The following is a 26,223-nucleotide window of genomic DNA, read 5'->3' on the forward strand; positions in this document are numbered from 1 at the left end:
AATCTGATGTTTTGGTTTGAACTTGTTGTGTTCATAGTTGCATTTTTAATGTCTTTGGTTGAAATGTGGGGATAGTAAAAAATAAAAAATAAAAAATAAAAAATAAAAATAAAAATAAAAATAAAAAAAAATAAAAATAAATAAATAAATAAATAAATAAATAAATAAATAAATAAATAAAATAAATAAATAAATAAATATAAATAAATAAATAAATTTTTTTGAAAATAAAGGAAATGAGATGACTTTTAGATCAACAAAAAGTTAAAACACATCTTTTGATTCACCTTAAAATGGTTTGTTTTGAGACTTGTTTTGAGGTTGCATTCATCCAACTTTGTTTGATCATGAAATTGTGAGTTATTTGATTAGCATGGCATGAAAGATCAATAAATGAACATTTAGCCAAGCTGGTGAGTGAGAGTGACTAAACAATGCATATGTCATATATATTTCCACTTTTGAGAGCCATCATCATAGCATATGTGTTTGCATTGGTTGAATCTTGAATGATTGTTCTTGTGAGAAAGTTTTGGACAGGATCAAGGCATTCCATTGTAAATAACTGAAATCTTTTTAAGCCTAGAACCAAACAGCCAGCCAGAATTGAATCTATTCTTCAAAACCTGTTTGAGCTTTAACCTTCAAATCACCTTAAACCTTTCCCAAATGCCAACTCATCACCCTCCAAAACTTTTGAGAGTGAAATGAAAATGAATTGGGAATTAAGTTGGGGTAGTTGGTTAGAGTTGTCAAGTTGAGAGAAAATGGAGAAAGTAAGCCAATGCAATTTGAAGGGAAGAGTCACCTCTCTTTCATGTTTTTCTACTTATAGTCAAGTGTGCTTGTTAGTTTCATCTTACCATTATCCTGTATTCAAAAAAAAAAAAAAAAAAAAAAAAAATCAAAACAAATCAAGAGCCAAATAAGCAAGCACCTGTACAAAAAGTCTTAAAAGAGAGAGAGACCTCTTGAAATCTAGGCAAAGAACTTTAAGGAAAGAGGGTGTGTAATTAGAGGAAGATTTTGGGCTGAGAGATTTGGTTGGAGTTGAATATTTAGAGTGAGCAAAGTGGAGTGTTTGGTTCATGTTCATTTTACTCTCTTGAGTTTAAACCCTGTTAATCTGAAAAACCACATTCCTTTGTTAACCAAGCCTCAGTCAACCCTCAACTTTCCAAAAAAGTCCTTGTGATCCTTAATTTCTCTCAAAGAGTAGTACTGAAGAGATGATATCAATGCTTATGTTCATAGAAATGATGAATGGACTTGAGAGAAACACTCACCCTGGAGAGCCATTGTTGAGAGAGTATGTTCAGATATTGGTTTGTAATGTTCATGCTATGATTTGCCTTGCAATTTTTGTGTTTGGGCATGGTTGTTGTTGTGGGCACCTCAGTGAGTAGAAATTGGTTTTTGATGGTGAATTGATTGAGTGTTTACCTATTGTTGATATAGAAGAAATCTTATGGTAGGAAGTAACCTTTTTGGTTTTTGATTGGTATCTTGTTGGGGACCAACAAGAGATTAAGTTGGGGTAGTTGTTGAGTGCATTTTTAGGCTTGTTTTGCACTCAACTTTTGGTACTCTTTTTGGGTAATTAGAGATAATATGTATGTTATTTCACTCTTTTTATTTAAATAATTAAGTTATATTATAAGAGTAGAGGAGTAGTAGCAATTTTAAGGAATTTCCTCATATTTTTGCAGAATTTTTGGCTAGGCAGAAATCCACAGCTATAGCTGTGGATCTGGAGCTCGAGCTGTGAAAATTTGGGGAAAAATTGTGAAGTTCCAGAGACTTGAAGCTATAGCTGTAGATCTGGAGCTCGAGCTGTGAATCTGGAGCTCGAGCTGTGAATCTGGGGCTCGAGCTGTGGAAATCTGGAAAGCTGAAGCTCGAGCTGTGAATCTGGGGCTCGAGCTGTGGAAATCTGGAAAGCTGAAGCTCGAGCTGTGAATCTGGAGCTCGAGCTGTGGAAGTCTGAAAAGGGTCCAGAAAGTTGGAGCTATAGCTGTGAATCTACAGCTGTAGCTGTGGAGATAAAAATCACTTTTCTGCCCCTATTTTAAAGCTGATATAAACAAAGGAAAAGAGAGAAACAGTGGGGTACAAAATTAAGGAAAGAAACAAGAAGCACATGAGCACTCAATTAAAAAGAGAGACAAGGAGCCTTAAATTAAGGAGAAACAAACAAGGAAAAAGGGGAAAATCATTAGTGGAAAAACCACTAATTGAACCAATAATGCAAAAACAGCTGTATATACATTGATTGGAGACTACAGCTCAAAAAAAACTAACTGATTGGGGGCTGCAGCTAGGGAGTCACGTAGGAGGAGTCCTGAACCTCTGTTTTTGATCTGCAACTTTGTACTCTCTTATGGAATTTGCTGCAGAATTTGTAATGGCCATGAGTGGCTAATTTCATTGAGGATTGGTTGGATGTAACTATTAACTCTTCTTCTTCTTAAATATATGCATTTTAATTTCATTATTTGTGTTTGATTCTTTCCTTAATGCTTATATCGGCTTGATCACCCGTTGTATGATTTTTGGTTTTTGAATCCAGTTGGAAAACGTTTTTGAAAACCCGAACTGAATCTTGCACCTAATCAATTCTTGTTCTAGGGATAGACTTGATTTGGTTAGTCACATTGTTCAAGTTCTTGGTCTTAATGCGAAGTGTTAAACTCAAAACATAGAGGAATCATGTTTTGAGCTTAATGACTTTAGGATTCAACCTTGAGGAATCTTGTTGGATTACTTAATGAACGTGGAAATAATGGAATTAGAATAGCATTTATTTTAAGAAGATATATGAGTTAGCAAGTGCTTCCGAACCAATCCTTGTTTCTTAATCATTGTCCTTATTACATTTGTTTTATTGTGTTGTTTTAATCTATTTTCATTCATCTGCAATTTGAACATCATTTTCTTATAAATCATTAGAGTAAGAATTACTAATCACTCAAATCCCTGAGGACGATCTTTAAATACTACTTCGAAACTTGGTTCACTTGCCAAATGATGTGTTTGCGATAAAACCATCAATCAAAAACACCATCAGGACTAAAATAAGATTTTTTGAAATTACAGGACTAGAAATAACAATTTTAAATTCGAGGAACCAAAAATAGATTTACTCTAAATTTGAAGGACTAAAAATATATTTAAGCCTTTAATTATATTTTTATTTTATCTTCTAAATTGAATTGTTTATTTATCATAAGAAATTAAGTTAAATTTCACGAATTAGTATTAGGATTAAATTATTTTTAAAATATAAAAATATTTCATTATAAATAATTTATTATTACTATATTTCATTATATAAAAAAATTATTTAGATATATTAGTTAAAAATAGTTTCGACATAATATTTTATATTTGAATTATAAAATAATCAATTTTTATAGTAAAATGGTGAAAATGGTACAAAAGTATTTATAATAATTATTTTCATGTTTAAATTGATCAGATTTGAGAATAAAATGAGAAAATAAAAGTTAAAAAAAGTAATCTATTAAATTTTACTTAAAATTTTCAAAATTTTACTCATGAGAATGCTTATTCACTTTATTGAAAATGTAATTTTAATTATAATAAAAAAATTTAAAATGTACTTAAATATTGTTGTAAAAAATTGGACTTAAATAATAAGTTAATAACTCAAACACCCTTTTTTTTCTATTAATCAAATTATGATGTCCAAAACTAGTCAAATATAAGAATAGATGAATGGTTGGATGGCTTTAGGTTGAGAATTTTTTACAAAATAAAATATTGTTGTATTAATAACTATGAGCGTTGTTGAACCCATGGAACATAATGAAACAATTCTATCTTGTTTTCTTTAATTTTATTTTAATTTAAAATGTATTTTTAGTATTCATAAGATGATGGAGTTTTGATTTTAATATTTGTAAAAAAAAATATTTATCTTTTATCTCTCTAGAATTAAAATAATTTTCTTTTGTCTTTGTAATAAAAAAGAAAAAGAAATGACTCTTATAAAATATTTTTGTTTGATTTTTATTCTTCCAAAATTTGAAATGATTAATTTTGGTCTTAAATCAATCATATTAAGACATAAATAAATAACATTTATTTTAATTATTTTGAAATTTTTGTATAGGTGTGATATGTATATATTGGTATAATATTAGAGACACTAATAAGTATCATTTAAGATAGTTATTTTATATTTTATAACATATGAATACTAATATTGATTGTCTCAAATGATAGTAGCTTGTATTCTTTAATCAAACCGTTCAAGGTTTGACTCCTGACATTAGGTATAAAATAGATTATGTTAGAAGGAGAATAATATAACATTCTTAAGTAAACTTATTTATTTGTTTATTTAATCCATCTTTTTGATTCAAATGAGTGCTTAATTAAAAAAAAGTAAATAAAAGAAAATAAAATTTAGAACAAATGATATAAAACCACTCTTATAATTATATTATACATTTTTGTTATAACCTATTTGAGTTATAGCCATTAGACTATCTAGATGGTAGGAAAAAAGTATTATTTATATACATTTTTCTATAATATATTATTCTTTAACTTTATACGACTAGTGAAAACATAAAAATAAATGGATATGCATGATTCATGGGAGGAAGGAAAAAAAAGTGACTATTATAGGTCTTTCTACTATGTATGGTTCTTCCTACACTAAGGATGATAATCTTCGAACACTAAAGATCACAATATTGTTGACAATATCTAAATTCTAGCTAATTCCAAGGAAAGTAGCTTGAATTACTGAAGAGAAAAAAAGGTGTTGGAATGTTCATGGCATCCATCTATTTAAATTTACAATCTCTTTTATTTCAAATAAAAATAAGAAATACAAAAGAAATGAGAAAAAATATCATACGGATTGATAAAATATATATATATATATATATATATATATATATATATATATATATATTAATAAGTATATACTAATTTTTAATTTTATTTTAATTAGAGTTACTACAAGAGTGACATATAAAAAGTGTCATTATAGCTACAATATATGTAGGTATATGTCTATTTGACATATAGTTACACACAATTTTAGTGTTGATTTTGAATGGAATTTAATAATATATTTTGTATGTCACTATAGTTTATACTCACACTTTTTAATAATATACCAACATATGTCGTAGTTATTGTGTGGGTAAAAGTAATTTTTAGTGACATATATAGTGTAACTATAAGGTGTGAGTCACTGTATGACAATTTTATTATAGTGAGTTTAACAAATTTTGTAATGATTAGTCGAGATAAATGAGTTTTACCATGACATAATAAATAAGGATTGTCCACTTGTATGTGCTCATGGTTCCCGGTAGATATTAGTCATCGTTTTCGATGGTGGATACCTTGTATCAATACCATGCATACCCAAACAACATATGAATAATTAGCAAGTGTCAGATAATGGTAAAGACTAAAATAATAAATTTTAATTTTAAAGAGATGAAAAATGAACAAAAAAATTATGAGTACCAAAATTAAAACTAACTCATTTCACACAAATTAAAAATATATTTAAGCCTTTCAGATTTAAAATAAAAATAAATACATCACTTTATGTTTATTTTTTCTATATTTAATTTCTACATACTAGGTGAGATATCCCTTTTCTTGTATTATTTTATACCTATAATTATCTTTAAATCACTCATCCTCTAGTTACATGTAACTTCTATTAGTTTTTTTTGACCAATGTAAGATAGTTTTTAAAACTTATTATTAAAGTTGAGATTATTTTGAATCAATTTCTAACTTTAAAGTGGTCAAATATTGTTAGTCAACTAAATGACACCCTTGTCATGTAGTTAAATTTTTTATGATTTTTTTTTCCTCAAAAATTGGTTGCATCATGTGGTATCGATGTGAAAGTTGTTATAGTGGCAACCTCCATATCGAGACCACATGTCATGTTGTAGTCTTATTAACATGAATTTTTTAATTTATACATAATAAAGTGAGACAAGATAATAAGTATGATGTAACAATTTTACATAATTATCTCATTACAATAAATATCATAAAAGTTATATTCTGTAAAAATAATGCATTTTTAACTCCTTAAATTTTGTTTGAGTAATTTTAGTATATTAAGTATCATAATTGTACAATATTAGGTCATCTATTTTCTAATTGAGAATTTTAGTTCTTTAAATACTTCAATTAGGTGGTTTTAATCCTTAAAATATCATAATTATACATTTTTTTTACATATTTAAGTTATATATATTAGTAATAATAAATATATTATTTAATATATAAATAAAAATTATAATATATGTAACTTAAATGAGTCAAAAATTTATTATTATAATATTTGAAGAACTAAAATCATACAATTACAATATTTAAAAGATAAAAGAATTACTTAATTAAATTTTGGCAGACTAAAATTGCACAATTATTATATTTAATAAACTAAAATTACTCAATTAAAATCTTAAAGATCAAAATCATACAATTATAATACTAGAATGATTAAAAACACAATTAAACATAATAAAATTTTTTATTGATTAACAATATAAAATGTTACTCTAGCATGTACATCATCATTAAACCCATTAATTTAAAAAAAAAAAAAAAAAAAAACTATACAAATACAATTTTTGAAACTTACATACTCCCTCCGCTTCTTGTTGCATTTTTGAATTTTCCCCCCTTTTATCTATCATTTTAGCTTTCAAGGTAACATAATTATTTTTTCTTTTTGTCGCATTTTTGAATTTTTTCCCCCTTCTATCTATCATTTTTAGATTTCAAGGTAATATGAATTTTTTTTTCTTTCAATTATGCCCCTAGACTATTTAATTATTTTATAAAAACTTATATTTTTCCAACCAATAGTCGACAGTCTACTCTAACTAATATCCTAATTTTTTTATGTATATTTAAGTGAAAGGTAAATAACAATTATTTAACTAATTAAGAGAAAGGGAGAAGAAATTAAAAACTTTAAACGTGAGAAAAGAAATTGATAACAATTAATTAAGAGAATTTTATGCAAACAAATCATTTAAAAAGGGTAAAATAAAAAATGTATTAACAAATTCGCTTAAGATTAGGAAAATTAATAACCTCTTTAGTAACTTCAATTCAAACTAAAACTGACACTTAATTAAAAATAGAGAGTAGTATGTTCCACACATTTTAACCTATTTAACAAATCTTTAAAATATTTCATTATTTTAATCTCATGCTTTTTTTTATTTTTAAATATATAAAATAGAACTCGTCTATTACAATTTGTCTTGCTCTAACATGTCTGCCAAAAGCTTAAAAAGTTAAGAGATCACCGAAGTGAATTATGTTCCACTAGACAAAATTTTCCCCATCAGCATCAAGAATCAAACCCTATGTCAGTTTGCATAAAAATCACAATTATCTATCAACTGAGCTAAACCTTACTTTTTACAAATTTTCATTAAACAGTAACTTAAAACTTGAGGGATAACATTTATTTAGGAGAAAATCAAGAGTATTAAAACATAAAAAGTATTCAAATTTCAACTTCTGATAATCAATTACATGTTTAAAGTTGAACAACTTTTTTATATAACTATATCCAATATAAGTAGGTATATAGTAGTGCTTTCATGGAAGCTTTCGACGAAACCCCAAAATAACCAAGAAAGAATTGTGACACAGAATATAGAGAAAATCAGAAATGTACAATGTTATGTTATTATACGGAAGATACCATTACTTATTAAAATCAGGAGTCCATTAACAAGAGAACAAACTCAACAAAGCATTGCAGAAGCTGAAAGTTAATAGCCCACATAAACAGCAGCATTCACAATGTAACAATCATCATTCTTGTCACCCATCTCTTCTACAAGCACACCACTTGAGCATATCAAACCACCGTCCACAACTTCAACATTCAAAATTTTTCCACTGCAATGTTATTTTTTGTAAAGCGAGGTCAAAGGAGCAGGTAAGAAAAGTTAAAAACATTATTATAAAGAATTGATATGGCAGATGTTATGTTGTAAGAAACAAATACCACATGAAATGAATAAACAAGCATGGCAGATTGGCAGGTTACCAACTACTTAAAAAATGAACCAAAGCCTAGATAATTCAATACAGAATATAAACAAGGAGATAAAGAATGACTTGGGTTTCTGTTCGAAATGTTAGGTGTTAACATCCAATAACTAGAGTACACCAAAAAATAAGAAAGCCCAATAACCAGACATTACGGGAAGATAAAAGACTGAAACATGAGTTAATTTTCCGAGAAAAAATCGTTGATAATATAGGATTTCGTATCGATAGCCATATCATCACACATATTGAAAGAAAAAAGCAATGCACTACTTTCCATGGTTGTGGGTACTTACTACGGGAATACTGACTTGACTTTCTCAATATCCAAAGTGTTCTGGAGGGAATGAGGAACTCCTAGCTTGATCTGCAATTTCATCTGTTCAAAACTGACACCAGGAATGGAACCTAAACCAAATTCATCTTATTAGAATTCAATAAACAAATTTGAAAATGTCAACTATCCGAGCATACCTTTTTTAAGAAATTAAATCAACAACAAACAGCCATACAGAAAAATCATCGTGTAGATTGAAAATAAGTGGGGAAATTTAGTCATATGAACATCCGACAGCAAGATATTTTCCTAAACTAGAGCTTATCTTGAATAAGTAGGATGGAGATCAAGTCAAACTTAGTACTTGACTGATAACTTCTCCCAAGAGCAATGATTTCTAAGCATTAAAAATAGAATCCACTATAGAAGTTACAGCTAGAAATTCTTTTATGCAGACATCAGAGTTAAATTCAGCAAGAATATTACAATAGTTTGGAGCAAACTATGAAATTATTATTATTTTTCCCTCTGGCAATCTTTCCATCTTGAACTTTTAGCAATTAAAAAATATGACTACTTAAACAAAAAAAGTAAACTGGGACAAGCACATATAGAGGAGAATTTATAATACGTTAGATTTAGCCCTTAGCAGTTAGCACCACAGAATCGAGCATAGTGAAAACAAGGGAAAAGAGAGATCTCTGCCTAGATATCATAAAATGTACTATCTTTGATCTTTCTACATGTCAGATTTTATGCTAGCATTGGCTAAATTAGACATGCCATGCCATGATTCCTTTCACTTTCCTGCCTGGAAAAAAAATCATGGAAGTGATTCTTCCATTCCTTCATATTTTACCCAACATATATCACAAGGCAATAAATTACTTGTGTTAATACTTGTAAAGACCTTTGCAAGCACTAGGAAAATAAATACTTGTAAAGACCTTTGCAAGCACACCGGGAAAAAAATCCAGAAAACAGAGAAAGGTAGCCACACAGTGTAGAATGTAGATAATAAAGTAAGCATATCATGTAAATGTTTTTGTAGGCCATTATGTTAGAAAAATTGCATTCAACAGAAATTCTCTAGACAAAGTAATTTGACGGTGAGGAAGTATAATAACATCTTCAAATGAAAGAAATTTAGATGACTCGACTAGAATGTGTTGCAACTCTCACAAGACACATACATAATCATGAAATACAAGACATATTCACGACACATCAACTTTATTACTAATAAGAAACGGTTTTACCATTAAGAACAATAAGAATTTATTCCAAGTTCACTTTGTTTGACCCTAGTGAGCCTATTCTACAAAACTCTAGAAGAGTAAATAGTCAAATTAGTCCTAAAAAAAGTACAGCATTGGTCATATTAATCCTTGGATGATGGAAATTACATATATTGTCCCAAAATATGCCTCTAATTGTGAAATTAGTTCATGAATGTGTATTTCATCAGTCAAATTAGTCTCCTGACACGGGGACTAGCATAATTGAAGAAATGCACAATTAAGGGCCTTAAGCATAAGTTCTATCATCCAAGCTCTAATTTTGATTTGCTTCTTTCTTTCCTACCTATTCCAAGAATATCTCTCAACCTAAAACTAAACCAATTTCCTTCAGTAACAAGTGTTAGATTCTATCTTAAAACCAATTAGTTTTTAGTGAAGTTGTCCATCAGTTGGACCATAAAAATTGAGGCAGACGATGTGGGACCTTCCAACATTCCCTCCTAAGATGCCTACCAGAACAGGATGATAGTCTACCACAATAGGCGATTTACCAACATGGCCTATAGACTCTAATGACAAGTTAAATTCCATCTTAAAACCAACTGGCTTGGCTTTAAGTTTCCCTTCATACATATAAGTTGCACACAAGAATTGAAGCATGCTATGTGAGACATTCCAAGAACAACATCACTAATGAACTCAGCCTAATTGCTTCAATTTGCAATAGTGCCAAGCTCAACACAGGTGGGCACGTCAGAATTCAAGTTAAAGAATGAAAAAAAAAACAAAAGATTAGATATACCTCTGCGGAAAGCAGGGATTGAATTAGAAGAAATGGCATCCCTGCACGCCCTCATTGCTGCGACCGTTATGTCCTGCCTGTGTTGGAGCGTTAGCAAAGAAAGAGAAAAAGGGACAAAGACATAAGGAATATAAGACTGACCCATGTTGATCGTAGCCAACACCCATCTCCACGAACAAGAGCTTCATTGCAGGGGTTGACCCTCTGCTCCCTTCACTTCCTTCAACCGCTTCCATGGCTCGGGAAATTCCACAACGTTGGAACTTGGATGAACGATGTGAAAAAGAAAGGGTTTTGCGGAAACGTTGAGGGAAACTGCTTGCACCAAGATCAGTGATGGGAAACGATGGAAACGGAAGATTTAGAAGTGAATTACAACATTCGATCATTTCTCCTTTAAGCCTCTTTCTTACAGCCTCAGCCTCAAATGGGGTAATTCACTCACTACTCACCCTATTCCCAAGTTCATTTATCTTAAACTTTGTTTTATTTTATAATAGTCATATTTAATTTATTTCATTAATTCACAATGTAAAAATATTCAACTTTTATTATTTTTTTCTCATGTAATTACATAAATTTTACTTTTTGATTTCTATAATTAAAAATATTTTATTTTCGTTTTTATATGTACTGTTTTTTCTTTTGTTTAGTTTCTTTATTTTCATAAGCTTTATCATAGTACCTGTAGTAATAAACAATAAGATATAATATTTTCATGAATTTTAACTCATTCTTTTGAATACATTATCTCTCTTTAATAAGTTCTATCATATTATGTATGAAGTGCAATTTTCTGTTTCTCAAACCAAAATCACCAAATACATAAATGCTCTTCTCATAGTTAAATTTCCTTTACAAAATTATAGGAATTTTGAGCTTCCTATATATTCGATTAAAGATTTTGATATCTCAATTTTAATTATCTAATATTTTAAAATGCATAGTCTTTATTCAATTGTTAGATATTTATTTATTGACCATATTGATCATGACATGAAATTAAAAAGTACATTTTAATATTTACTAATATTTAAGTTAAATTATATTTAGAAAGTGATTAAAAAAATAAAATAGGACAAAATTCTGATTAATAGTGCAATTTAATATAAGAAAGAACAATTTTGATACTCAAAGATTAACTTTTTTTCTAGGTGATGTCTATGATGGAGAAGTTGGACAAGTGGTCCATGGATGGTGCATTTAAAATCACCATAGATATAATATTAAAAATAATGAATGGTTGAGATTGTGATTTAGTGAGAAGATATATTGTACACCTTCACACACGGGATAAAATTTCTGAATATTTTACTGAATTTTTTTTTTAAATTACCTAAAAAAAACACGTATTACGATGACTGACGCAGCAGCTGTCACTTCCAGAACGGGCCGTTCTGAAACCAGAACGGCCCGTTCTAGATGAAAAAATAACACAGGAATAATGCACCAGAACAGGCCGTTCTAGAAGGAAAAAAAACACGTGATAAACTACACCAGAACGGGCCGTTCTGAAATCTGAACGGCCCGTTCCAGATTTAAAAATAACATATGATTACTTAAACCAGAACGGGCCGTTCTGAATTGGGAACGGCCCGTTCTGGCTACATATTTTTTTTTTTTTCATTCTACTAAATCACATTTAAAATTTAAGTATAGTTTTTCAATTGAGCGAGATATGAAGCCCCTTCCTCAATGACATCAAACATCTTATGAATAAAGGCCAAAACTAGGCCTAATAAACTTAAAACCCAAAAAGTCTTATACTAAGGCCCATAATACAAGACCAAACAATATAAATTCCTATACTACCAAATATATGAGAAAGGTGGTCATCTATGTAAAGTCCAAGTAAAGAGAACCTTATGCCCATCAAACCCATTAGGCTCACTAAGCTCAAAAGCAATCAAAAGTCTAAAGGCCCATGAAGCCCAAAGCTAGGCCCAACAAGCTTAAAACCCAAAAAGTCTTATACTTAGGTCCATAATACAAGACCAAACAATATAAACTCCTATACTAAAGACCAAGTAAAGAGAACCTTAGGCCCACCAAACTCATTGGGATCACTAAGCTCAGAAGCAGTCAAAAGCTCAAAGGCCCATGAAGCCCAAAACTAGGTCCAATAAGCTTAAAACCCAAAAAGTCATATACAAAGGCCCATAATACAAGACCAAACAATATAAACTCCTATACTACCAAATATATGAGAAAGGTGGTCATCTATGTAAAGCCCAAGTAAAGAGAACCTTAGGCCCATCAAACCCATTGGGCTCATTAAGCTCAAAAGCAATCAAAAGTCCAAAGGCCCATGAAGCCCAAAACTAGGCCCAATAAGCTTAAAATCCAAAAAGTCTTATACTAAGGCCCATAATACAAGACCAAACAATATAAACTCCTATACTACCAAATATATGAGAAAGGTGGTCATCTATATAAAGTCCAAGTAAAGAGAACCTTATGCCCATCAAACCCATTAGGCTCACTAAGCTCAAAAGCAATCAAAAGTCTAAAGGCCCATGAAGCCCAAAGCTAGGCCCAACAAGCTTAAAACCCAAAAAGTCTTATACTTAGGTCCATAATACAAGACCAAACAATATAAACTCCTATACTAAAGACCAAGTAAAGAGAACCTTAGGCCCACCAAACTCATTGGGCTCACTAAGCTCAGAAGCAGTCAAAAGCTCAAAGGCCCATGAAGCCCAAAACTAGGTCCAATAAGCTTAAAACCCAAAAAGTCATATACAAAGGCCCATAATACAAGACCAAGCAATATAAACTCCTATACTGCCAAATATATGAGAAAGGTGGTCATCTATGTAAAGCCCAAGTAAAGAGAACTTTAGGCCCATCAAACCCATTGGGCTCATTAAGCTCAAAAGCAATTAAAAGTCCAAAGGCCCATGAAGCCCAAAACTAGGCCCAATAAGCTTAAAACCCAAAAAGTCTTATACTAAGGCCCATAATACAAGACCAAACAATATAAACTCCTATACTACCAAATATATGAGAAAGGTGGTCATCTATGTAAAGTCCAAGTAAAGAGAACCTTATGCCCATCAAACCCATTAGGCTCACTAAGCTCAAAAGCAATCAAAAGTCTAAAGGCCCATGAAGCCCAAAGCTAGGCCCAACAAGCTTAAAACCCAAAAAGTCTTATACTTAGGTCCATAATACAAGACCAAACAATATAAACTCCTATACTAAAGACCAAGTAAAGAGAACCTTAGGCCCACCAAACTCATTGGGCTCACTAAACTCATAAGCAATCAAAAGCTCAAAGGCCCATGAAGCCCAAAACTAGGTCCAATAAGCTTAAAACCCAAAAAGTCATATACTAAGGCCCATAATACAAGACCAAGCAATATAAACTCCTATACTACCAAATATATGAGAAAGGTGGTCATCTATGTAAAATCCAAGTAAAGAGAACTTTAGGCCCATCAAACCCATTGGGCTCACTAAGCTCAAAAGCAATTAAAAGTCCAAAGGCCCATGAAGCCCAAAACTAGGCCCAATAAGCTTAAAACCCAAAAAGTCTTATACTAAGGCCCATAATACAAGACCAAACAATATAAACTCCTATACTACCAAATATATGAGAAAGGTGGTCATCTATGTAAAGCCCAAGTAAAGAGAACCTTAGGCCCATCAAACCCATTGGGCTCATTAAGCTCAAAAGCAATCAAAAGTCCAAAGGCCCATGAAGCCCAAAACTAGGCCCAATAAGCTTAAAATCCAAAAAGTCTTATACTAAGGCCCATAATACAAGACCAAACAATATAAACTCCTATACTACCAAATATATGAGAAAGGTGGTCATCTATATAAAACCCAAGTAAAGAGAACCTTAGGCCCACCAAACCCATTGGGCTCACTAAGCTCAAAAGCAATCAAAAGTCCAAAGGCCCATGAAGCCCAAAACTAGGCCCAATAAGCATAAAACTCAAAAAGTCTTATACTAAGGCCCATAATACAAGACCAAACAATATAAACTCCTATACTGCCAAATATATGAGAAAGGTGGTCATCTATGTAAAGTCCAAGTAAAGAGAACCTTTGGCCCACCAAACTCATTGGGCTCACTAACCTAGTTTTGTACTTCATGGACCTTTGGGCTTTTGTTTTGGTCTTGTATTATGGGCCTTAGTATAAGACTTTTTGGGTTTTAAGCTTATTGGGCCTAGTTTTGGGCTTCATGGGCCTTTGGACTTTTGATTACTTCTGAGCTTAGTGAGCCTAATGGATTTGGTGGGCCTAAGGTTCTCTTTACTTGGGCTTTATATAGATGACCACCTTTCTCATATATTTGGTTGTATAGGAATTTATATTGTTTGGTCTTGTATTATGGGTCTTAGTATAAGGCTTTTTGGATTTTAAGCTTATTGGGCCTAGTTTTGGGCTTTATGGGCCTTTGGGCTTTTGTTTACTTTTGAGCTTAGTGAGCCCAATGAGTTTGGTGGGCTTAAGGTTCTCTTTACTTGGGCTTTACAGGGATGACCACCTTTCTCATATATTTGGTAGTATAGGAGTTTATAATGTTTGGTCTTGTATTATGGGCCTTAGTATAAGACTTTTTGGGTTTTAAGCTTATTGGGCCTAGTTTTGGGCTTCATGGGCCTTTGAGCTTTTGACTGCTTCTGAGCTTAGTGAGCCCAATGAGTTTGGTGGGCCTAAGGTTCTCTTTACTTAGTCTTTACATGGATGACCACCTTTCTCATATATTTGGTAGTATAAGAATTTATAATGTTTGGTCTTGTATTATGGGCCTTAGTATAAGACTTTTTGGGTTTTAAGCTTATTGGGCCTAGTTTTGGGCTTTGTGGGCCTTTGGGCTTTTGTTTACTTCTGAGCTTAGTGAGCCCAATGGGTTTGGTGGGCCTAAGGTTCTCTTTACTTGGACTTTACATGGATGACCGCCTTTCTCATATATTTGGTAGTATAGGAGTTTATAATGTTTGGTCTTGTATTATGAGCCTTAGTGGATGACCACTTTTCTTATATATTTGGTAGTACAAGAGTTTATATTGTTTGGTCTTGTATTATGGACCTTAGTATAAGATTTTTTGGGTTTAGGGCTTAGGGTGTAGATGTAATTTAGTAGAATGGAAAAAAATATATTATTTTGCTTTAAAAAATTCGTGTGACAAATTTGTAGTTAGAACGGGCCGTTCCGTTTTCAGAACGGCCCGTTCTGATTTAATTATTGATGTGTCATTTTTGAATTCGGAACGGGCCGTTCTGATGTTGGAACGGGCCGTTCCGTTCCATTCGTCATGTGTTTTTTTGTCATCTGGAACGGCCCGTTCTGGTCCAATATTTATGTGTTATTTGTTCATTTGGAACGGCCTGTTCTGATTTCAGAACGGCCCGTTCCGAGTGTCAGTAGCAACTGCGTCTGTTGCCACGTGTTTTTTTTTTTTGGGTAATTTAAAAAAAGAATCAGTAAAAAAATCAAAAATTTAGATCCAGTGTAGCTTGTGTATTATGGTCTACTAGTTTAGATGCATCTAAGAGTGAAAATTGATGATGCACCCATGGACCACTTGTGAAAGTGGTCTTTCATAGAATTCACCTTTTTTCTAAGGCATTGAGATCATCAAAGGTGAGTTTTGTTTCTTCCGATAAAATTTTGTCCGTATGCCTCTCTTAATAATGTCTTGTCCATACACACTGACAAATCATCGATTACCTGTTAATATACTTAAAATAATAATAATAATAACAATAATAATAATAATAATAATAATAATAATAACTCAATCATTTTCCGATGCTGCTCAACTTTTTGGTACCAAGAAAGGAGTTTAAATATCTATGTTCTCAGTTGCTTTGCTTCTCGTGTAATTTTACTTTATTGGCGGCTTAAGCCCTTTTTGCTTCTCCATAAAAAATTACTGTCCTACACAAAATTTGCAAGAAAACTAAAATAGGCTCAATCTGTTAAGTGGTTGATTTAATTTTGGTATTTGACATATTAAAATTTCTAACTTAGGGTTTCATAAAAAAAATTTACTGTTTGTAAACGATAACGCCTAGAATCAAACATGTCTGTGCACTTGAACGGAGAAGTAAATAAATAAAATGTTAACAAATTCATTTCAGCTAATGATATGAACGGAATAAGCAACCAGAAAAACAATAAATAGCAGAATTTGGTTAGAGAAGCGAATTTTTCAACAAATTCGATTTAGCATGTACCAAAGTGGAAACAAATTTGCATTACTGTCTTGTTTCCCAGGAACTAATTTATGATCAGAGAAGTGCACTTCCAGTGAATTCGGAATAGCAACAAGTGCTAGAGTGGAACCGGATTCTTGTTTTTCCAGTAATGAATGGAAGAATTAATCATGAATTATGAATGCGTTCTACTACTTTAACGATGGCTAATACTATTTGCCATTCTATTCACAAAATACAGAAAAAGGGCTTAACTAATTCTCCGAAGCTGAGTTTGCTCCAGCATTAGCATGTTGCAGACCTGCAATATAATTTCTGTGGCTGATTGTGACATTGAACGTGGCATGACCTCGCTTTGTCTCTCAATTCTTGAAATGCCCTCATTGTATCCACATCAAACCCTCCAGCAAACTGCCACACATAACAGCTCATTGTTACCATAGGCGTCAAAATTTTGTACTATTATTGTTCAAACATGTTGGAAAATAATTTACCTGATGTACTCGGAATGCAAATCTCACTCCTTGAACTATAAGCTCTTCTTCTTCAGGCCCACCACCACCTGTCTCAAGCTCAGCAGAGACTCTCTTCATATATTTCATAGCCAATTTTACAGATGCCAGCTTGATCTGCAACAATAAATTAAGTGAGCTACCTACATTCTTCCCTTTGTTATAAAAGTTGGTAATAGCAGTCTACTAAGCAGTAAATGCTTTATGCTTTCCTGAATGCAAATTGCACATGTATGTGATATTTATTCGTAGATAGGTGGTAACTATATCATATAGGGTCTTTTATTTTGCATTTCTTATAATAATTATTTAAAACATAAAGAATGAAGTACCCTTCCATGTTCCTGATGCGCAAAGAGAATTCCTCTAAAAAGATGAAGCAGACAAAAAGATAGACCGTGGAGATGTGGATTTTACATGTGCTTGTGCAGATTAGCACCAAGAAATAGATGCCCAAGTCCTATCAGCAAAGATAACCACTTGCTTTGACATTTCACTATCAGTTACTTTGTCGACATGCTACGTGGTAATCTTCACGAGGCTAATTTTTTAAGAGAAAAATTACAGATATTTTGGTTCGGTCATTCCAACATAAATGATTTATTTACTTACCCTTTTATATTGACTAATAGGTGGGCATATAACAGTTCCATAGCCACCATTATTCAATGACGATTATAGGCCAACAAGACTCTTTCCCATTATTCAAATAATTTTAAAGATTATGGACCATCATGTGTATTATACTAAGCTATAAGCCTATAACTGAATCTATATCTAGTGCTTGCAGCTACTAGTACCATTAAGCATAACATAACTTTCATGGATTTTTTATTTATTTATAGAACTTCCATGCATGGAAATTACCTGAGTTGCATAACCACTATCAAGCATCCAATCCACAGGTATTTGGAAGACTTTGTATCTCTTTGCTGCCGATTCTCTCATTCTTGAGATATTGTAAATCCCATGTTCTAATCTGGTCATAATCAAATAGTAAAAAAGTAACATTAGAGTGTGTTCACAACCACATCCGCATTCAATTCACATCGAATAAGAAAATCACGCCTGTGGGGACAGTTTACAAATTCCCTCACTTTTCTAATAGAGTCTGCATCTTCTTAAGAGCTGGACCACAAAGCTGGCGAGGATCGTCACGGAAAGACGAAGCCTCAGATTCTAGCTTCTTCAGATCGCAATATCCAAACGCAGCTTCACGCAAAGCATCGGCCTTCTGCTCTGGCCAATCGAAGTGTTTCAGCACTGCCCTTTCATCCACCTGAAACAATAAGGCAGACAAATCATATAAATAATATAAAATACCTTTTCATAATCTCTATGCAAATGGAAGAAGAAACATTATAGTAAAAAAGTACCAAATAGGAGAGTTCGTCGTCGAGCCATTTGACAAAAGGTACCACGTCTTCAATGTCCGTGAATGCTGCGCTCTCCACCTCTTTGATCAAGTATCTAATAAACTCTCCTTGTGTTTCTACATCTGTTTTTATCTGTAAAAACAAAAACAATATCATTGACCAGACAGAATCAGATATTGGGTTAAAAAATTCCTTAATTAAAGCTACTATTATTAAGCTCAGATCAGCAATGGAGTACTAATCACCTAAAATCAACTAATTTCTTTGACTTAATTGACTACTAGTGACACTAGGTTTCAGTAATTGGAGAGTCTTATTTTCCTTGTTTGACCTGGTAGCTCCACAAAATGCCATAATTTTGGAGCATATTTACGATTTTGGGCATGCCAAATTCGAATAGTATTACTGTCTTATCTACCAAGAAATCCAATTCAAAATAAAGCAGCAGAAACTGACATAAATGACGCGTGGCAGAACCGTAATTAAAGGGCAAAATTCACGTGCACTTACCGCCAACAAGTGAGTCGAACGGTTCTCGATCTCGCCAATCATGTCGCGAGCATTCGCCGTCGCCGGCACCGGCACCTCCGCCGCCGCGCCGCCGTCCCGCCGCGGATGCGAATCCCGCCGCATTAACGAGTGGTAAAACTCCACTACCTCGGGGATTCTCCTCACCTTCGCCGGAGCCACTCTTCCCGCCTTCGCCGGAGGCGGAGGCGGAGGCGGCAGAGGAGGAGCCGTCGCCGCTGCCGCCTTCGACGCAGGCTTCTTCGGAGGTGGAGGAGGCGGAGGCGGCAATGCCTTCATCGGAGGAGGAGGCGGCGGCGGCGGGATTTTGCTGGCGTTGGAAGAATCACTCGACGGCGACGACGGCGAGGAAGACGAAGGTCTCGGCGGCGGATTCGGCACACGAGGCGCGCGTGACCTGACGGAAGCGGAGAGAACCGAGTCGGAGCAATCGACGAGTTCCTCCGAGTTACACCGCGAGTGACGTGGCCTTTCGGTATCTGCAACCTCTCTTTTGAAAATCCCGCTTCCAAGATCCGACGCCGTTTTCTTCAAGCTTTTGATGAGATTCGACCTGGCCGAAAGCGAAACCTCCAACAACCTCTGCGAAGCTTCATGCTCGTGCACGTGCTCGTGCTCGTGCTCGAGCACGTGACTCTCCAACGCCTCTGTTATGTTACTGGCGCCACCGCTATACGACGCCGTTCTCTTCAGCTCCGCCACCTCATCCTCGAGCGCCTTTATTTTCCCCTCGCTCTCTCTCTTCTCTTCTTCCGCTCTAACCTTCAGCTCCTGCAACTCCTTTCTCAACCTCTCGTTCTCCGCTTCGGCTTCTTCCGCTCTTCTTCTGCTCCTCTCGATTTCGCTCTCCCTCGCGCTGATCTCGTTCTCCAGAACCGGCACAATGGCGATGGACTCCTTCAGCAGCTTGTGCTCGAGCAGCTCCGTCTTCAGGCGCGACTCGCTCTCCCGGAGCTCCTCCACGAGGCGGAGGAGCTCCGCGACGTCCGGCGGGCGCGGCTGCACCTGAGCGGAGGAGCGCGGGAAGTAGGCGCCGAAGGAGCGAGAGAATGAGGACTTGTGAGACGAGGACTTGGCCGTGGACGGCGACGGAGGAGCGTGCTTCTTCTGCGGCGGAGGAGTTTGCGGCGCCGGTGACTTCTGAAAGCCCATTGCCACTCTTACCTTGCCGGCAACCATTAGAAGTTATTTATTTATTTAGTTGTTTTAAGAGCTTAGGGTTGAATCTGATAAGAGTTTATAAACATGAGAAAGACGACGTCGTTGTCTGTGTGTAGATACTAGATAGATAGAGGAGGGAGGGGGAGCATGGAACGGAAGTGAAAATAAGGAATGGCACGGTTAACGATGAACGGTCTTCTCTTCTCTTCTCTTCTTGGATCCTTTTAACGAAAAGGTAAATAAAATAATAAAGAAAATGAATTTAAATTTTGTTCAGACAACATAGAACAAGTTTGAAAACAAACAAAGTGAGTTCATTGAGTACGGTGTTTGGGGGCATTTATTTGGTCTAGTTTGGTTTGGTTCGAAGGGAAGTGAGTAAAGAAGAGTTGTTTGGGAACGGTCGTCTAACGGGTGGTTTTGTGATATTCAATTTTTTGGTTTATTTTTGTATGACGTTGCTAACGGTTTGATCATTAAATAAACAACGAGTTTCGTAGTAATGTGTTTGTCGTCATATTTTCGCGATTTATCGTGGTTGTTGCGTTTGGTCCTTTCTCTGTTTGCCGTTGGCGTCGCTAGTCAAAAGGCGTCACAGTGATGATGGTTAACCTGCCCAGGATGGGGTGGGTTAATGGGTTAATGGGTTATCGTCCCAACGGACAGTAACTTTTAATTATTTTTTCTCTATAAAACATGTCATAAAAAAGTAAAATCAGACAAGTTTTTTTTTATCCTACATTTAAATAAATTCTTAAGCAAGTTTGTTTCGATAAAAAAAAAATTGAAAATCAGAAATAGATATGTAAGAAGGAAATCAGTTAGATTAGTCATTAATGACAAAATACTTTATTTGGAAATTAACGTAGTTTAACTTCATATAATTCTCTTACATTATTTAATAAAATATTTATGTAGTTAATTATTGACTTCCATATTTAATATTTGTTTTGACTTCATCATCCACATATTACGTAATCCTATGCAATTATATAAATTTGGAAAAAAAAATTAAAATTATGGTGTTTAAAAAATAAAAATAATAATATTTATTATTAAGAATAAAATAAAAATTATTAATCAATGTTTTAAACTTTTGATCTTAATATAGATAATTTTACAAATGAATTGAAATTTTAATTAAAGAACTTATAATTTCTCACTTAAAAAATTAAGGTTAAAATATTCATATCGATCATAAGATTAAAAAATTAATTATTGAAATTGAATAACTAAAAAATACCTGTGAACCAAAAAGATATATGTGAAGAAGGTTAGTGAAATTAATTCCTAGCCTTCTCTATTATTAAATTACAATCTATTTTTAATTTACTTTTATAAACTAAAACCTTAAAAATTATCTTTGGTTTATGAATTTTAAATCTAAACCTTTTAATTTTTAATTAGTATTAAATTAGATTAATTAATTGTTGGACAAATTTCCAGGATACAACACTAGAATTTCTGTTTATTTGCTACTTACAATAATTAGTATCGTTGCCAAAAATATATAAATACAAACATAAAGTAATGATAAACCACAAAAATTAAATTATAAATCATAAGGTATTGCATAACGGAAATTAGTTTGATATATGAGCAAGGAATCAAAAGTTTGAATTACCGTACAATTGATTAAAAGGTTTGTTGTAGGTTTAGCAAAAAGAAACCACATGTAATTTATGGAAATTGATAGGAATATCATGTAAGCATGCAATTGCTTCATATCATTTACAAGAGAAATCCCTTCCGATGAATGTTACTCTAGGAAAACTTATGAGTTATGTTATAGTTGTTTTAGTATTAATCTATTAATTTAATGGACAAGGCGTGTCTTGAGATATAATGTGAAAAAATATTACAACCTAGTAAAAAAGAAGTTCTACATGACTAAAATAATTGAGAAGGGAGATGGATAACGATATAAAAGAAGATCTAGATGGCAAAAAAAGATTTAAAAGGATATTAAAAACCTAAAGAATCTATGAAAGTTGTAGACACAAACATCTTATCAATCAATACACTTATTAATCAAGTTTAGCAAAATAAAATGTGACAATAAAGATTACAACGTATGCAAAGGCAATGTAGACAAAGGAAAATATGAATGTTGAGAGAAAAATGAAGGTTAATGTTAATGTCAAGGCAAAAGTCACGAGGAAGGGGAAGTAGAAAGATGACATTCAAGGTGAAGGTTAATGTATAGTTAAATATTTTCAATTAATTAATATATTTTCTATATATATATATATATATATATATATATATATATATATTGTGTGTGTGTGTGAAAGTATGTATTTATTTTTTTTGGTGATCAAGTATTTTTTTTTTTTTTGGGAGAGATGGGTGAATTGTGATGTTAAAAATTGATGAAGAGTGTATTAAGTAGTTACATTGTGAGTTTTTTTTTGTTGATAATTAATGATGTGATTATTTAATATTTAGGCTATTGAATTATGTTAAATATTTGTGCTTATTTAATGATATTATAGTTTCTTGATGAATGACCTTTGTTATGCTTTAAATTAGGTAGTTCATTAATTGGTGGTTCTTTAAACTAATATAGGGTCAATATTTAGTTCTAAAGAAAATTTAGTTGATTAGGTTAAATTATGATATGAAAGACATTATTTAGTTAATATATTATTTTATTTTATAACATTTTAGTAACTTTTAATAAATTATTTTATTTTATTTATAAAAATTTAAAAGTATTTAAAATATTAAAATTATAATTGCATAAAATATATTTTTATTTATAAAATAAAATTTTAAAAATTAATATAACATTATTATAAATTTATATTTATCAACTAGTTTAATAATTAATTTTATTTAATATTTCCTATTTAATATCTTAACCCAACAAATTTTATATTATATATTTGCATGATGAGAAGGAAATAAAGGAATGTGTAACAATGTATTTTATTTTTGATTAAAGAGAAAATAAAAAAATTAACATTATATTTCTTTTTCTTTTTAAGTAGTACTTTAGTTTGTGTTGTTCATAAAAAATAAATAAATATATTTTGTATAACTACGATTTATAAGAAATAAAATTTTGTATTACTTTAAACAAAAAATGATGTGAAAGTTAAGTATAATTCATAATTCTCAATTCAATGTTTTACATGTTATTACATATCAATCGATTCAAATACCGCTTTTTCTTATATCCTATTTTTATAATATGCAACATCTTTTATTTTGACTTCTATCATTGTTTAACAACACTAATTATTACTCCTATTCGTTCAAGGTAAGAACATTCTTCACCTTAATCCAATGTCATGACATAAAGAAATAAACATGATTAAAATAATTGTTGTAGCCATATATACAAAAAAAAAAAAAATCAATTTCATCTTCATATTTTTGACACACATCTCCTTTGCAACTTTTTGAATTGTGTTCTAAAGTATTGTACATGCGACAAGTGACAAAAATATGTCAAATCTAATTTTATTTTTTATATTTTACCTTTTCCCCGTTAACATTGCAATCGTAACCGCAATCACATTTTCAAACATTGATAATAATTAAGACTAATTTTGAAAACAAACTAAACCAACAAAAGAAACAAAAATAAAGGGTTTAATAATCTAAAATTACAGTAATGTAGATTAATAACAAAATAAAATGACAAATTGCACAATAACTAATAAGATAATATGTAAATAAAGTTGATTTAAATACGCTAATTAAATCAATAAAGAAAAGGTAGTAGTAGAAACCATATAATCTTACTACCAAAATCATAGATTAATATGGTTTGATAGTCAAGTGGTTTGTCCACAAAACATAAAGTGCATGGTTCAATTCCTACCAACATATACATTTTGTTGGGTTAGCTCCAAGCAATGCATGGACTGCAACATATGTGATGATAAATCCAAATATACAAGAAACAACTGTATTTATGAATCTGTAGATCTCAATTATAAATTTTATACTCAACAATTTAATTACAAATTATGACTTCATTTTCTAACTTATTTTTACTTACATTTAAAATCCTTGAAGACCCTTAAATCAAGTTTAAAGCTTAATACAATCCTCAAGTCAATTTACACATTCATTTATGAATGCAATTTTTTTTTATCCTAATCTTAAAAGAACCATAACTGAAACAAGAGAAAGAAAGAAAATTAAATTTTTTAACTATTTTTTACCTCCAATTAAAAAAAATTTGTAACACGTATATTTTGATTATTTCATTTGATTCTTACATGTTGAGAGGGTAATAACACTTGCAACCATTCAAAAAATAATTGAGAATATTATAATTGGTTTTATTAAACTTGTAACAACTGGACTCAAATGGTTAACACAAAAAGTAATAATGTACTTTATGGTGTGACAAATTCAATACTATTATTTTATATTATTTTACTTGTTATTTCAAAGTATAATATTATTTTATATACATATTAAACAATTGTTTTATATATTTTCTACTATCATACTTCTTATTTTATGTTAAAGGTTTCATTTGAGATTATGGATAATAAAGATGTTTTCTTTTTGTTCTTTTTATAAGAAAACCTTTTAAATATTTCACTAATCAACAACTAAATAGAGAAATAATTCCACGAATAAGATTATTTCGTTTACATTATTCACGTTTTTTTATACTAAAGTGTGATAACAATATTCATTATTTAATTCCTATTTGAATTCTTCTAATTTTTCTACACTTAAAAAAACCTATTACATATTATCTATACTACACAAAACTCTTAATTTTATTACTTTATTTTTCAATTACAGTGTTTTGTATATATATATATTTTTTCAACAATGACTTTTGTTATTCATTTTCATATCATAAAGAAAATGGGTTCTTAGGTATTTTACATGCACCTGTTTAACATAATTTTGTTTTTATGATGGATATCCACCAACATTTTATTATTTAAATAATATTCATAACTAAACAATCATAAAAATGTCTTTATTACAAAAAAATTTCACAAACAATTCATATACCAATATTATTGTCCTTTATTATATTATTTTTTGATTTCATAATCAAATATCACATTCGTTAAAAGTAATTTTATTGTAGGAGAGGATGAACTTGATATATCACAATTTCTCACTTTTTTGGACCAAAATTCATCTAGTGATCATGTTATTCATTAACTTCATACACATATATAAACTTAATATTCACTTTTTCTCACTATATCCGGACAAATTATATCCAGACACACTCAAAACCTGATTGAATCGATCGGAAAACCGATTTAGACCTATCCTCTTTAAAAAATATTTTATTTTTCTTAAATTATTTTTTTAAAAAATTAAAATAATTTTAATAATAATAAAATGCTTATTCAATAAATTTTATAAATTAAAATAAATTATTTTGCACAATTTTTTTATAAAATATAATTTAATCATTCATATTAATTTACCTATTTTTATATCTTAAGTTTTTATAATTTATATTATATTACTTTAATATTTTTTTATTTGAGATATAGACTTATATTATTGATGAACATTATTACATTTTATTAAAAATTGAATTTAAATATTTTATATTATATTTAATTTAGATTTTGACATATTGAGAACTTATAAATAAAGTTTTATTTTGATTTTTATCATCTTATATTTATTTAATATAATTTGATGTATTATTATTGTTATTTTATTAATGCCAATTTAATTATAGTTTTTTATTAAATTTTGAATTAGTTTTTAGACTTTTTCATCACCGGTATAGTTTTAAAAACACTAGTTTAAAGTAATTAATTATGAGAGATAAAATAAAAAACTAAATTCAATCAAAATGTAAGTTATATTAACAAATAAAAAAATCAAAATTTTACGTATCATAAAAAATATTTTCTTTATTAAAATTATAATCAAATACCACGTATTAATATATATACATATATATTTCAAAACATGCTTTGAACAGTACAATCTGACTTTCTCTCATTAAATCAAATTATAATACATTATAGTTCGAACATTCTCTAACTTTGATAACACATTATTATTATTTTATGAATTGAATTTGGTGCTGGACATTAAAATC

The 26,223-nt window shown here is 31.2% G+C and overlaps 2 protein-coding genes across 2 annotated transcripts; both read right to left on the reverse strand.

The window, feature by feature from the left end:
• Positions 1-7,690: 7,690 nt before the first annotated feature.
• LOC109818593 (uncharacterized) lies at positions 7,691-10,872 on the reverse strand. Its single transcript, XM_020384111.3, has 4 exons — positions 10,553-10,872; positions 10,412-10,488; positions 8,388-8,499; positions 7,691-7,938 (listed from the first exon to the last, which is right to left on the reverse strand). Exons 1-4 carry the CDS (start codon positions 10,798-10,800, stop codon positions 7,809-7,811), a joined length of 567 nt encoding a protein of 188 aa, XP_020239700.1. The 5' UTR covers positions 10,801-10,872; the 3' UTR covers positions 7,691-7,808.
• A 5,659-nt stretch (positions 10,873-16,531) lies between these two features.
• LOC109818582 (Tetratricopeptide repeat (TPR)-like superfamily protein) lies at positions 16,532-20,590 on the reverse strand. The gene is made up of 6 exons (XM_020384099.3): positions 18,987-20,590; positions 18,477-18,608; positions 18,198-18,379; positions 17,968-18,079; positions 17,083-17,217; positions 16,532-16,999 (listed from the first exon to the last, which is right to left on the reverse strand). Exons 1-6 carry the CDS (start codon positions 20,181-20,183, stop codon positions 16,874-16,876), a joined length of 1,884 nt encoding a protein of 627 aa, XP_020239688.1. The 5' UTR covers positions 20,184-20,590; the 3' UTR covers positions 16,532-16,873.
• Between the last annotated feature and the right edge of the window lie 5,633 nt (positions 20,591-26,223).

The sequence above is a fragment of the Cajanus cajan genome, chromosome 3, assembly GCF_000230855.2.
Source record: "Cajanus cajan strain Asha chromosome 3, NIPB_CcT2T_4, whole genome shotgun sequence".
Classification (NCBI taxonomy): Eukaryota; Viridiplantae; Streptophyta; class Magnoliopsida; order Fabales; family Fabaceae; genus Cajanus; species Cajanus cajan.